Below are 15,816 nucleotides of genomic sequence, written 5' to 3' on the forward strand. Positions count from 1 at the left end.
AAAAGCAATGAAAAGGGTAAATGTGTAGGTAAATATAAATGAATAACTGAATACAAAAAATAATCATTATATCTTGTGGGTTTAAAACATATGTAAAATTTGGGATGCCTGGCTAGCTCAGTCAGTAGAGCATGCAACTCTTGATTTCAGGGTTTTAATTTGAGCCTCACACTGGGTGTGGAGCCTACTTAAAGAAATAAGTCAAATAAATACAAGAAAATATATGTAAAATTTTAAGTAAGGATACTAATAATGGGTGAATGGATAAATGAGATAAAGTGTTCTAAGGTCCTAGCATTATCAAGGAAGCAGAAATTAATAATTTATTAGACTATAATAAGCTAAGGATGTATGTTGCAATCTGAGGTAAAAGTACATATAACAAGTAGTGAAAGAACATATAACACGTTAACAAAGAGGACTAAATGGAATAATACAGAATACTTGATTCATAAAAGATGCCAAGAAAGGAGAGAGAAAGAAAATTTAACAGGTAGACCAAATAAGAAATAAACAGTATTTGTATTTGTGGTAATTACATTAAATGTAAATGAGCCAGACAATCTAAAACACTAAGACTGTGAAGCTGGATTAAGGAACAAACAACCAAAAAAAGGATATGCTGATTACAGAAGCCATGACTCAAATATGAAGACAAAATAAATGAAAGGGTGGACAAAGATATAATATGCAAAAACGAATCAAAAGACAGCTGGTGTGGTTAAATTAATATCAAATAGAGCAGACTTTAAGTTAAGAAACATTAGAATCAGAGACATTTCAAAAGGTCATGAAAGATTAAGCCTGACACTTTTCCAGGTTAAAAAAGACTAAAGACGGGTGCCTGGGTGGCTCAGTTGGGTAAGCATCTGACTCTTGATCTCAGCTCAGGTCTTGGATCCACCATCACAGTAGATGTGAACACACCTCTGTCAATGGTCGACAGAATAAGCAGACGAAAAAAACATGAGTAAGGATATAGAAGATGCCGCAATGGAACAAATAAACTTGGACTAATTTACCTAGCGAGGACATTGCTCCCCAAGACAACAGAATACAAGTTCTTTCAAAGTGCTGATGGAGATTTAATGAAACTGACCATATGCCAGATAATAAAGCAAGCCTCTACAAATTTCAAAGGAGTAAAGACATTCAGAATACATTCTCTGAACACAGAATTAAGTTAGAACTCAATAAATGGAACACTACAAGCTACGGCTATAACTTCTTGTAATGAAGAAAGCACAGAAGTACCCCCTTACCCCAAAAAAAAAGGTACAGGGACCCATCAAAAGTATGTAGGAAGGGGCTTCAAGGGTCTCCCACTGGCCAAATCTGGGACAATTTAGACATCAGAACAAATAGAGTAAATAGATTATACCCAATAGATTTACCCAAATAGGTTATAATCTATTGGGTAAAAATCAGAATATATGAGTCCATAATGAAACCAAGAAGAAACAAAGGAAAGGTCAACCACAGAGTGACAACTAACAGATGTGGAAGGAAAGATGGTGTTAGAAAAATCACTATTTTGTAACCCTCGTGGTATGGTAGCTTTATTATCAAAAAATGCCAACTAAAATTAGAGTCATCTTAGAATCTTAAAGGATTCAGAATTATTTTATTCTAATTTCAAAAGTAAGTAAAATTAAGTATTCAAAATAGCATGCTGGTGCCTTGATCCTGAGAAATAAATTTCTGTCATACACACACATGCATGCACACACACACACACACACACACACACACACACACACCTAAAACAGATAGTGAACCTTATTAGAATTTCCACTTTTCATTACAACAGATATGAAATGTTTACCTGGGCACAACAAATGAAAGCAATGGAAAGTGTCAGTAAGAAGACTGAAGATACGACGACATCAACTGAGCGCTGTGGACCCCGTCTCTGTGGAGTGAGACATATAGGTTAATATTTAAGATTACACTTAGAGACAACAGTGGCCCTCAAATCATTCACATTCTGAGTTTTACAACATTAATGTGAAAATAAATGTTTATAAGAAGTTTCTAGCCCAGGATTTTAACATAGTTCGGACACGTTTAATTTTAAGCACTGAAATTCATGCTGTTCCAAGTTAAGGCTGTGAGTTATTCACGAATGTATTTTCAGCTAAAATATTTTCCAAAAAGTCAGAAAAAGATGAAATTTTCAACTTATCGCTCTGCCCTAGGAATTTAGATTTTCTTTTCCCTTCCTAAGCTCTCATTTACTCACCTCTAACAGCTTAGCAGATAGATCATTTCCAACTTGCTGTCCAGCACGTCTGTCTGTCAGCCACTGATATGATCTGTCTGGTTCACAGAACTACACTACCCATTGAGTATCTGCTGCCAGAAATTTCAGTGAGCATGCTTTCTGCATATTCCTGCACATATTCCATCGTCAAATGAAACTCACCTTGAGAAAGGAGCGCAGTGATAACCATATCTTAATGTTCTCCACCTTTTTAAGTCTGAAATGAGGTATTTCATATTTCCTAGCCTTCCTGGCAGAAGTAATATGGCTGAAGAGTTTTGCAAATAAAAATCTCTAGAAGAGGTTTAAAAAAATCACAAAGTAAAATATACATGTTTGTCTCTCAGTATATGTTTATATAATTGTAAATAATATTCCCATATATTGGAAGCATATAAAAAATAATAAACAGATGAAATTCTAATCAGTGATCACTTAGACTAAGCTAATAGCTCATTATCCTGTTACTTCCAAATCATATTCTATAGTAATGTCTTTGTATATATGCCTTTGTAATATGGTACACTTGACATTCTCAAGGAATATTCTTTGGAGACCTTTGTGAATCCCCGACCTCACAAACAAAATTGTTTATCTGAATTCTGGTTTAGTTCCAAATTAAATTTCCATTCAAAATCACATTCTTTTGGACATGAAGACATATCAAGTCTCCAATTCTTCATTCTTACCGAAATTCAATGCATTTATTTCTCACTTAACCATTGCCTACAGAAACATTTTCACTTTGAGAATTACTACATATGTTATGGGCAAACAAGTGCAGTATTGAGACACAGGTGCTGTGCAGTCAGCTAGGCTCACTCTCTGCCTAAGCCACTTATTCCTACCCGTGAGCTCAGCGAAATCTCAGATTCCAACATGTTATTTGTGATTAATCGATATCACAAGTGTTAAACCCACAAACACCAAAAGTTTGCTCATCAATCCTTCAATGTCCACATTAACTTCTGGAGATAGAACAAATCAATAGAACAAAAACAACTCGGTGGAATATCATATACAAAAGCAGAGGCGAGAAACTTAATTTTCTACTGACCTGTTTATATGTTCTTTCCGCCACACACATCATGAAAAAAAAAATCCAAGTAAGACACAATCTTTCAAAAAAATTAATCATAGACAAAATAATAATAGGTGTAACAGGTGGTGCCCCACAAAAGAGAGTCATGATCTCCTCAGCTGAAATAGACTTTAGCTGGTCAAAACTCTTCTCACGGAAAAGTCGATGTAAAAAAGGGAAAAATGCTAATCCAATGGTGACGACATTTCCCAGCATCTGATAACCTACTCCTTGCTGATATGCATTAACCTGGGAATTAATTTAAAACGTCGCATCGTTATTACACAGTTAAATGGAGTTATGAAGCAGTTTTTATCAACTACTATTTAGATTATTAAAAACGAAATCTGTTTCGAATCTAAAAGAAGTACAAAGAAAAATGACGTATAGATTTATGACTCTTAGATTTTATTAAAAATTAGGCTTAGATAGATAAGGAACATTCATAGAGTATACCTGAATAACTGATGATGTTCAGAGAACTTTGTAACAAAAAAAAAATATACTACCAAGTAAAGACACTAACCACAAAAATTAAATATATATATATATTCGTGTTTCAAAAGCAGAGTCAGTGCTTTGATCACTGAATAGAGCCAATGAACAGCTGATCATAAACAGGTTTTTCAAAAAATCTGAAAACTTATGAAATCTTACCCTGCTCATGATGATGCCACTTATTTCCAACACAGACATATCCATCTTTTTGCACTCATTCCCTTCCCAGATTATTGCACTAACTCGATCAGAGGCAGGACTTGAGTTCTGAAGCCAGAATAAGTGGTTCTAAAAAGAAAAATATAAAACTATTTTCATCCACCCTTCTTTCTTCCCTCAGTTAGATTTTCTCCCCATTGTCCAGCTCCCAGGCCACATTTGCCAGTGTTAGACCTCATCATTCTATTCTCTCCTTCACAGAGCTCAATACCAATGACAAACCTCCACCATGCTGATCTCTGGTCCTTTTTTCTTCACTAAGACATTTTCTTACCTAGAGAGAGGCTAAATGTCTTCTGTAATGACGGAAAGTAGGAGTCCATGATCTCCAAGGTGGCCTGGCTTCCCTCTCTAAATGTGTGGAAGTGAGGATAAGCTTGGTGTATTCATGGCATGTTAAGAAGGAAAGTATTTCTAGAGCAGCATGACTATACTGGAGGTAGCAGGAAATAAGCTAGGAGAGCTGCTAATAGGCCTTACAAGTTGCATGAATAACTGAGGAGTTAAGCCTTTCTCTGGTCTAATCAGGACACAGAAAAGCATAAAAAGCTCAAGAGGACAGGGGTGCCTGGTGGCTCAGTAGGTTAAGTGTCCGATTCTTGGTTTTGGCTCGGGTCACGATCTCACGGTTCATGGGTTTGAGCCCCAGGTCGGGCTCTGCGCTGATGGTGTGGAGCCCACTCGGGATACTCTTTGTCTCCCTCTCTCTCTGCCCCTCCCTTGCTCATGCTCTCAATCTCAAAATAAATGAATAAACTTAAGAAAGAAACAAACAAACAAGCAAATAATCCCAATGGAGGAGGGAAAGCAATTAAAGGATTTTAAGGGGAATGGCATCATTCCAGCTGCAGCTTGGAAAAGCAAAGGGAGCAGGCCCACAGAAGCTGCTATAATGATCCAGATAGCAGCCAATGACAGTCCACCCCAAGCAGGGGAGACACAAGTAGACAGACACAGATATTCAGTGGAGTCAAGAGGACATATTAGTAACACACTAGAGAGGGTGGGGTCAAGAACCACTCCAAGGATGGGGCATCTGGGTGGTTGAGTCGGTTAGGCATCCAACTCTTGGTTTTGGCTCAGGTCATGATTTCATGGGTCCGTGAGTTTGAGCCCCACATTGGGTTCTGTGCTGGTGGCACAGAGCCCGCTTGGGATTCCTTCTCTCGCCCTCTCTCTGCTCTTCCCCGACTCATGCTGTCTCTGTCTCTCTCAAAAGTAAATAAACTTAAAAAAAAAACAAAAAAAGTAAATAAACTTAAAAAAAAAACAAAAAGTAAATAAACTTAAAAAAAAAAAAAAAAAGAACTACTCCAAGGTTTCTGCCTTAGGCGGTCAGTGGTGGCATTCAAAAATATGGGGATAAAGGAAGAACAGGATGGATAGGGTAATTGGGAAATGATGAATTCCTTTTGATATGGTTTCATGTTACCTAATTATGCTTATATATGCCTTAAAATTATACTGAAAATCCCAAAAGTGCAAAGGAGGTCAAGATTACCAGGATGTCATGTATAATTACTGAGGGCTAATGTAATTTAGGTGAATCTTCAGACTAAATGTAAAGAATATTTAGATTCAAACTTTGACAGCAAAATTGAAAGAAGCTTAAAGCTTTAATAAGAAAATGTATGTTGTTTCTGGTTAGTTTTAAAAAATTGTATACATTTAATGAAGCAGGATTTTTTTATGAAAATGTGTAACCTAAATCAATGGTATCCTAGAATCAAGAAAATTCAATGATTAAACAAATGAATATCCAGAATCCAGTATTTGTAGATCACTGTGGAAATATTTAGCCTAAAGAACAACAAAAAAAGGAAGAATCATGATCATTGTCACCAAACATCTGAAATGTTGATTTGAGAATCACTTCTTAACCATTCAATCTATCCAGTAGTGGAGAAAGCTCTCTCATGAAGTTAACAATCACTCTGGCTCCAGAAGTACTTACACAGAGGCCACTGATAATCTGATGGCAATACTAATAATAATGCTAACATTTATTAGGTGCTTACCCTTTGCCAGACATTGTGCTAAGCACTTTATATTATCTCATTAGATATATCACAATAGTCCCAAGAAGGAGTAACGATGATTACCATGTAAGAATTCCTACATTGGTTGGAAGGTTCAAATACCTTCTAAGGAATCTCCAATTCCAGGTTCTCTGATTTTATGATATTAATATAAGACCTAAAATTAAAAGCACCACCCACTTGGTTTATACATTACTAGAAAAGCAAGTAATGCCATTTCTTAGTAATTCACACATAACGCTGCGATGTCGCTGAAAATATGAGGTTGATATACCATTGAAACACCACTCTGCTCACATAAAATTAACATTAAGGATCATTCTAAGGAAAATAATGAGAAAAAGTGTTATGAAGAACAATTCATGTTAGGGCAATTCCAGAGTACCTGCCCCTGAGTTCTAATTCCAACATCTTCACTTACAAATTATGCTCATCTCTACATTAGAGATAATAATAGTATCTCTACATTAGAGATTTCCTCATCTCTACATTAGAGATAATAATAGTATCTACCTCGTTCAATTATTGTAAAGCCAAATGAGATAATACGGCCCCTGGCATGTGTAGGTATACAGTAAATATTGGCTACCGTCACCTTTACAGACCTGCTGAAAAACATCTTCTTTGGGATCACGTTTGGTCCCTGAATGGAGGGTGTTCACATGGGCCCCCTCACTGTCACTGGTGACAGATGACCGGCACTCTGGGCCATGCAGCAGGTCGTCCCATAGCATATCCTCGGTCTCTGAGTCATGGCGGGTGCTTTCTGAGTCTCTTCTGGACATGGTCAGGCTTCGAGAGCCACCACTCATGCCAGACCTAGAGCCCTTTAAAGGGAAAGAGAAAAACAAAACTATTTTTTTCATTCATTTTTAAAAACAATCATATATCTGAAACAAAATTAAAGCAAGTTATCTGTGGTGATGGCTGGCAAGCTCCCGTAAACTTACCCCCAAATATTCACCTGTTCATAAGGCTTCACATAACAATAATACATTTTAAGATATAAATGTTGAACCCTGTGTGACTCTCTAACAAGCAGGGCTGTAAAAGGACTCCCTCTAAGAACTGACTGCCAAATCATAAGGCTGTTTGACTGGAATGCCCTGGATGACAGTGACCTCTGCAAGCCCCTCCGGAGGGCCTACCCTGGAAAGGTGTGGCAGAGCCTTCTGACATTCCCAAAGTGCCCCCTACTCTAAATACGGTGAGCGTGACTGCAGATCTAGTCGTGTCCCGGGGCCCGGCCAACCACGGAAAGGACAGTCAGGCTGAGCAGAGGCTGCGCGGTGCAGCTCGCCTGCAGCATAAACAGAAATACGAATGTTTCCCACGCCCCCAACTGCCTTGTCAATCAAAACAAAAACCGCCTACCACCATCTGCCCTGTCCCCCTCTGAATTATAATATTCCAAATATACAATATCCTATTAGCTGCATGATGAGATTTGCTGCTCATCTCTCAGGGGTCCTTTCTCAAAAATTTATCTTCATCAGCATCAGTGCCACTTACAAAGGAATGATACTTAAGAATAAACTCTATATTCCAAGTAAATATGAGGGAGCCTTCTTGTCATCTGGGGATTGAGGAAGCTCTTGCCTGCAAAGCATCAGATCACCTATGATACTTTCAAGATCAGAGTCAAAGTGAAACAGAGCTCCTTCTCTTCGTGGGGGTGAGCAGCCAGAGAGGTAGACAGACAACTGACGGCAGGGGAGGCCAGGAAAATAGAACCACTACGTCAGGACAATCAATAAAAAAAGCAGTGGGTAAACTTATCACACTCAGGAATACACCCTGAACAATGACCTCTCAGAAGGATACATTACCTGACTGAAGGCTGCAGATTCAAACTCTGATTCAGCCAGACTATCTGAATCCCGTGCAATGTGACACCACTTGGTGGTGGTTTTCTTTACCTGCCAAAAATCAAGCCAATAAACAATAGGAAAACATGTCAAATATCCTGTTAGTATTCAGTGATTTAGGAGCTAATGCCTATACTTTTACAAACTAAAAATTACCTGAGTGTTTAGGTGCCTAGAAAGTATTGACTTTCTATTCTTAACTTCACAGCCGTTGTCACTTGAGGCCCCTTCCACACTCCTGCGCAACATCATCATCTGTGTCCGGGCTTCACCGTCCTCCTCGCTTGACAGATCATCTGAAATCCCATTACCCAGATGCCTAAAAGCCTCCTACAAAGAGAACAGCAATTTCTCCCCAGGGGACAGCCCAAAATACTCTAGTAAGCGGCATGTGTAAAAACAAAAAAACAGGTAAAAACTAAGAAATGGTAAAGGTAACCCAAAACTGAACAAACCTATATCTTACTTGGTGTCAATAAAGAAAATTCTCTTGGCACTAAGCAGCCTAAACGGTGAGGCAGTATTATGTAGAGAGGTTGGAAGCGCAGGCGTGAGTCTGAATCGGAGCCCTTCGACTTCCTGGCCACGTAACCTGAGGCAAGTAACTGAATCTCTGGGGCTCCTTTTCCTCAGAGGAAAAGGGATGATAATAAAAGCACCTATCTCACAGAGCTACCGAAACAATTAGATGACTTACTACTCGTAAAGCACTTAGAATAGTGTCTGGTTGCAGTAATGACTCAAACAGATTAGCTATTTTTGTAATTACTAAATGCCACAGTCTAACAAGTGAGAAGATATTTCAAGACTATAAAATGTAGTTTTAGAGATAAAACATCTGTGCTAAAGCTAGAAAATAGCTTCCCAAACCCTACTATATTATCATTGCATCTCTGGAATATGACACAGGAGCCTCTACACACAGATCCGTTGATGAAATCGACCAGCCTACTCCTAAGGCTGGGTCAGTAGCCTATCAAATAACAAGGTCTAGTCCCAGAAATTAAAAGAATAAACTACAGTCTTCGCGTGTTACTCTCCTTTTCATGTCCTGTGGTTTTACATTTCACTTATTTGTTAAGACAAATTACACAAACCTGTTAGTATCTATTTGATACCTCTAGCAGAGTCTAAGAATAGGAACATTTTATGCAGGAAAGAAAAGATTTTGCTATATATACTCATCTAAATCTTACCCTATGGCACTTTTCTCCATCTGAAAATTTTGCTTTCTCTTTTGTTTGCCACATTCTAATCTCTGGTCGACATTGTCTCTTCTTAATGATAGGATGCAGACAACTTGGGTCATTATCAGTTTCAGTTCCTTTGTTACATATTAATTTCACTCTTTTAATCCTAATTTTAGAAAAGGAAAACAAAGATTACTAGCATGAACTATCTTTCATGAAATCACTTTCTTCTGAAGAATGTAATACACCTGACCCTTGAACAACACAGGTTTGAACTACAGGTTCCACTTATTCATGGACTTTTCAAAAAATACAGTACAGTATTATAAATGTATTTTCTCTTCCTTATCATTTTCTTAATAACATTCCTTTTTCTTTACCTTACTTTATTGTAAGAATACAGTATATAATACACACAACACACACAATATATGCTTATTAACTATGTTATTAGTAAGGCTTCTAGTCAACAGGTACCTTTAACCACAGGCCAACTGTGTATTATTCTGGAAATCAAGAAAATGCAGAAATCCTATTTTTCAGGCTTCTAGCTTGCCTAAGGGTGTAGGAAGCCAGAATACAGGTATCGCTAGTCTCCAAAGACTCATCACAATTAATTTTGAGAGCAAGCCTCCTCTTTTCAGTTTTGCAAGCAGGTAGCTTCAGTCTTCTCCACTTTCCCTCTCAAACACAGTGCCAATGCCTACCTCACATCACCCGTTTATGCCACTTCCTAGAATGTCTTCCCCTCACCTGTCCCTCAAAGCCCAGCAATTCTTGGCTCCTTCATGACTCCTGCTGATTACTTCACCCCTGAATTACTCTGTCTGCTCAACTACATGGCCTTTCGTCAGCCCGTAATCACTTATAGTATTTTTACATTGCTGTGACTGTATCATACTCATATCTTCTTATTTAGACAATAAAATCACTGAGAAAGGGGATGCCCAGTGCCCAGCACAATGTTCAACACAAAGAACCCAACACTTCAACTGAAGAGTGTAACCTGTCTTTAGCAAAGTAGGGGAATATACAAGTGTCCCCCCGCTTTTCTACAGTCCACATTGTGTCACTTAGCTTTTATGGAAGACTTACATTAACACCTGTCGTGTTAACCAAAAGAAACCTGAGGAGGATTTTTGCTTTTGCGAACAAAGGCGTAAAGTGAAACTAGCACTCAGTATTTGTTTCACCGCGAGTCATTATGGGAGCAGCGCGCCTACAAGCTGCCGGCCAGCCGCAAGAGCGGCCCCTGAGGGCACCGTCCCTGGGAACTACACTCAGCATCTCAGCATCAAGCCGCCAGAGCTTCGAACTGTGTCTGTGAGCATCTGTGCTTCATCTCAATCCACTAGCAAGATGTGTCCTAAGGTATCAGAAAAGCCTAAGAAAGGCTATTTTGGGGGGGAGGGTCTGAGAAGGCTCAAAAGTTTTTCTGCAGAAATTAATGGTAATTGCTTCTTCATTTTATTCCATTTTGACCCATGAAAGGTTTCAAAGAACACTCTGCTTTCGGAAAGTGGGGGAAATGTGTACTTCATCTTCAAAAAAAGGAACCGCAAGGGGCACCTGGATGGCTCAGTCAGTTAAGTGTCTGACTTTGGCTCAGGTCATGATCTCATGGTCCATGAGTTCGAGCCCTGCATCGGGCTCTGTGCTGACAGCTCAGAGCCTGGAGCCTGCTTCCGATTCTGTGTCTCCCTCTCTGCCCTTCCCCTACCCACACTCTGTGTGTGTGTCTCTCTCTGAAAAATAAACATTTAAAAAAAAAAAAAGGACTGCAAAAGAACTTTGTTCTTGAGTCATAATCATTAATATATGACAAAATAAGTATTTCTTCAAGTCATACTAATGTCGTCCTGACCTGCAAAATCATGAAGAAGATAGAATTATGTTTTGGATCCACTTCCCTTTCTGTCCTATAGCCCATCAACACCAGCCTCCTGCATCCCATTTCTAAAGAGGTATCAGCTTCCACACTGAAAAATATCTGATCTTTTTAAAATTCTTTTTTTCCCCTCAAGCTGTCAGCTGATACGGCTTAAAATATTTACCCTTCCAAGTATTTATATTTCTATAATCTTGTGGTCTATAATTCTGTTAAAAATCAAACAGAATGAACTTTTATGGTAGAATACTGGACTTATGGGTAACATGACAGTGGAGACACCTGGAGTAAACAAATCCTTCTAGAATCCTTAAAAATCATACCACAATTATAATATGCTTACACTGTATACTCCCAATCAGATAATATACTATGTTAACACTAATGTGAATACAAAATCAAGTAAAAATTCCAACGTAAGCCTTCTCACCTGTTGCCAAAGAGACTGTCCCAAAATCCACCAATAAAGGGTATAGATTCCAAAGTTTCTACTCCTCTGACTTTATCAGAGGAGTTATTTCCATTTTCTCGGCTCCCGTCACCATTTACAGTTTTTCGTAATTTTCTACAAAAAAAAAAAAAAAAAAGTATTTCAACAACTTCAGGTTATTCAAGAACTTGTATGTTTCTACCCAAAATATCCCTACAGAAAATGATAGCAATGGGTTACTACCTGAAATTAAGTATAGTGAACTTCTTGTAATAAGGATAAAATCATGCAAGAATGTTTCTGACTTAAGGGCAAAACCAGGTTCCAAACCAAAGTCCTATGCTATCATTTTGTTTAATATTTAAAGAAATTGAACTGATATCAAAAATATTACTAGAAAAAAATTTTTCACGTGTATGACCAAGAGTCTTTTCATGTACATTCAACACCACTAGCACAAAGAACAATGCCTTTAAATATGGATGTCAAAAATCTATCCATCTGACACATTTAATCAGAGAACACAAAATAACAGCAATTGATCACTTTGTATTGATACCCTAAGCAGTTAAAATATATATCTAAATCACCAAGATACACCACATGCGATTTCCTTAGAAATCATTAACTGCAAGGAAACCTCTCTTTGAAAAAAAAATGGTTTGAAAATAGCACTCAAAAATAAGAATAAATATGTTGAAATTCATTGCACCAAATGCAAAAAAAAATCTTATTTGGTAATTGCTTAGGAAAACAAAAATTTACAGATATTCTGAGAAAAGATAATGTAACTTTTGGAAGGTAATATACCTAACATTTACCTTAAAAGCCTTTATAACAGTTCCAAAACTCACAGGTGGCATATAACCAATAAAAACAAAGTGAATTCAATGTATAGAAAAGAGAAATTAATCTCTGTTAAAAGCTTAGAGCACTTAGAAATCCATTCTTTACATACAACTGGAAAAAAGTAAAAATTTTACTAGCACTAGCCCAATGTACTAACATCCTTGTTTACATAGTGAATTTTCACCAAATTTTGATTGAGACAATGTCGAAAATTTTTTTTTCAAAATCACTTAAGTAAATTTTAAGAGTATAACTATTGCAGTATCAAATTTTTCCTTTTAAACAACTTTACTGAATGACAAAATCCCACCTGGGATTAAATAGGTCATGACAAGGTTTCTTAGCATCTGGAAGAAGAACGAAAAGTAAAGCATTCTTTTTTTTTTTTTTAAGCCAAAAAATAATTTAAAAAAAATTGTAAACCAGGAAGATTTTTTATTAATTTCATCAAAGATTTTCTAAGTCTGTTCAATGCCTCTCTCAGAAAACACAACTACAAGTGCAATTTCTTATCTTACCTTCTTCTCCGATTTCCATTGTTTCCCGATGGCCTTGTTATCTGAGTGGACACAATTTGACAGTGGACAGTTCCCATGAGTAACATAAGGCACAAGGGTCCAAGTACTTCGCTTACATTCACAATAGGCATCATAAAATATAACACGAGTGCTATAACTGAAAAGAAGAGGTTTCAAAATGTAAAACATCACGGCTCATTCTTTATGTCTAATCTTAGCAATTGTACAAACTATTGCTACAAAAATCTACCACTTTAATTTTTTTGTTTTTGTAAATTTACATCCCGGTTAGTTAACATATAGGGTAATAATGATTTCAGGAATAGAATTTAGTGATTCATCCCTTACATGTAAACACCCAGTGCTCATCCCATCAAGTGTCCTCCTTAATGCCCCTTGCCCATTTAGCCCACCCCCCTACCCGACACCCCACCAGCTATCCTCAGTTTGTTCTCTGTATTTAAGAGTCTCTTATGGTTTGTCTCCCTCTCTGTTTTTATATGTTTGCTTCTCTTCCTTTATGTTCATCTGTTTTGTATCTTAAATTCCACGTATGAGTGAAGTCATATGATATTTATCTTTCTCTGACTTACTTCACTTAGCGTAATACACTCTAGTTCCATCCATGTTATTGCAGATGGCAAGATTTCATTCTTTTTAATCACTGAGTAATATTCGATTGTGTGTATATACACATATATATACATACACACACACCACATCTTCTTTATCCATTCATCAGTTGATGGATATGTGGGCTCTTTCCATACTTTGGCTATTGTCAATAGTGCTGATATAAATATTGGGGTGCATGTGCCCCTTTGAATCAGCACTCCTATATCCCTTGGATAAATACCTAGTAGTGCAATTGCTGGGTCATAGGGTAGTTTTATTTTTAATTTTTTGAGGGACCTTCACACTCTTTTACAGAGTGGCTGCACCAGTTTGCATTCCTACCAGCAGTGCAAAAGGGTTCCTCTTTCTCCACATCCACGCCAACATCTGTTGTTGCCTAAGTTGGTAATTTTAGCCACTCTGACTGGTGTGAGGTGGTATCTCAGTGCGGTTTTGATTTGTATTTCCCTGATGGTGAGTGATGTTGAGCATTTTTTCATGTGTCTGTCAGCCATCTGGATGTCTTCTTTGGAAAAGCGTCTATTCATGTCTTCATTTCTTCACTGGATTGATTATTTGGTTTTTGGGTGTTGAGTTTGATTAGTTCTTAATAGATTTTGGATACTAACCCTTTATCTGATATTTCATTTGCAACTACCTTCTCCATTCCATTGGTTGCCTTTTAGTTTTGCTGATTGTTTCCTTTCCTGTCCAGAAGCTTTTTATCTTGATGAGGTCCCAATAATTCATTTTTGCTTTTGTTTCCCTTGGCTCTGGACACATGTCAAGTAAGAAGTTACTGTGGCTGAAGTCAAAGAGCCTGTTGTCTGTTTTCTCCTCTAGGATTTTGATGGCTTCCTGTCTTATGTTTAGGTCTTTCATTCATTTTTAATTTATTTATGTGTATGGTGTAAGAAAGTGGTCCAGTTTCATTCTTCTGCACAAAGAGCTTTCATGCTGTCCAGTTTTCCCAGTGCCATTTGCTGAAGAGACTGTCTTTTTTCCATTGTATATTCTTTCTACCTGTGTCATGGATTGGTTCACCATATAAATATGGGTCTGTTTCTGGGCTCTTTACCTGTTCCATTGATCTATGTGTCTGTTTTTGTGCCAGTACCATACTGTCTTGATGATTATAGCTTTGTGATACAGCTTGAAGTCCAGAATTGTGATGCCTCCAGCTTTGGTTTTCTTTTTCAGGATTGCTTTGGCTATTCGGGGTCTTTTCTGGTGCCATACAAATTTTAGGATTGTTTGTTTTAGCTCTGTGAAGAAAGAATGCTCATGTTATTTTGATAGGAATTGAATTGAATATGTAGATTGCTTTGGGCAGTATTGACATTTTAGCAATATTTGTTCTTCCAATACATAAGCATGGAATGTTTTTCCATTGTGTGTATGTGTGTGTGTGGGGGGGGGGGGGGTTCTTCAATTTCTTTCATAAGCTTTCTATAGTTTTCAGTGTAAAGATTTTTCACCTCATGATTAGGTTTATTCTTATATATTTTATGGTTTTTGGTGCAATTGTAAATGGGATCAATCCTTGCATTTCTCCTTCTGCCGTTTCATTATTAGTGTATAGAAATGCAACCTATTTCTGTACATTGATTTTATATCCTGTGACTTTGCTGAATTCATGGATCAGTTCTAGCAGTTTTTTGGTGGAGTCTTTTGGGTTTTCCACATAGATGATCATGTCATCTCTGAAGAGTGACAGTTTGACTTCCTCCTTGCTGATTTAGATGCCTTTTATTTCTTTGTGTTGTCTAATTGCTGAGGCTAGGACTTCCAGCACTATGTTGAATAATGGTGGCGACAGTGGACATCCGTGTCTCTTTCCTGACCTTAGGGGGAAAAGTCTCTGTTTTTCCCCATTAAAGATGATATTAGTGGTGGGTCTGTCATATATGGCTTTTATGATCTTGAGGTCTGATCCTTCTATCCCTACTTTCTTGAGGGTTTTTATCAAGAAAGGATGCTATATTTTGTCAAATGCTTTCTCTGCATCTATTGAGAGGATCATGTGGTTCTTATCCTTTCTGGTATTAATGTGATATATCACAATGATTGACTTGCATATATTGAACCAGCCCTGCATCCCAGGAATAAATCCCACTTGATCGTGGTGAATAATTCTTTTAATGTGTTGTTGGGTCTGGTTGGCTACCTTGTTCAGAATTTTTGCATCCATGTTCATTAGAGAAATTGGTCTGTAGTTCTCCTTTTGAGTGGGGTCTTTGTTTTTGGAATCAAGGTTATTGCTGACCTCATAGAATGAGTTTGGAAGATTCCCTTCTATTTCTATTTTTTGGAACAGTTTCAGAAGAATAGGTGTTAACTCTTCTTTAAATGTTTGGT

General features: G+C 37.5%; 1 protein-coding gene across 6 annotated transcripts in view; it reads right to left on the reverse strand.

Annotated features, from left to right (window-relative positions):
* PHTF1 (putative homeodomain transcription factor 1) overlaps window positions 1–15,816 on the reverse strand; it is a 92,898-nt gene that overhangs the window by 37,481 nt on the left and 39,601 nt on the right. For all 6 annotated transcript variants that reach the window (XM_030324316.1, XM_030324314.1, XM_030324318.1 and 3 more), the window contains 10 exons: window positions 12,844–13,000; window positions 11,477–11,611; window positions 9,165–9,324; window positions 8,125–8,298; window positions 7,930–8,019; window positions 6,706–6,927; window positions 4,002–4,130; window positions 3,321–3,593; window positions 2,426–2,557; window positions 1,826–1,912 (listed from right to left, as the gene is read on the reverse strand). In XM_030324316.1, coding sequence (XP_030180176.1) covers window positions 1,826–1,912; window positions 2,426–2,557; window positions 3,321–3,593; window positions 4,002–4,130; window positions 6,706–6,927; window positions 7,930–8,019; window positions 8,125–8,298; window positions 9,165–9,324; window positions 11,477–11,611; window positions 12,844–13,000 — 1,559 coding nt within the window. The remainder of the gene's footprint in view (window positions 1–1,825; window positions 1,913–2,425; window positions 2,558–3,320; window positions 3,594–4,001; window positions 4,131–6,705; window positions 6,928–7,929; window positions 8,020–8,124; window positions 8,299–9,164; window positions 9,325–11,476; window positions 11,612–12,843; window positions 13,001–15,816) is intronic.

Source organism: Lynx canadensis, chromosome C1 (assembly GCF_007474595.2).
Source record: "Lynx canadensis isolate LIC74 chromosome C1, mLynCan4.pri.v2, whole genome shotgun sequence".
NCBI lineage: Eukaryota > Metazoa > Chordata > Mammalia > Carnivora > Felidae > Lynx > Lynx canadensis.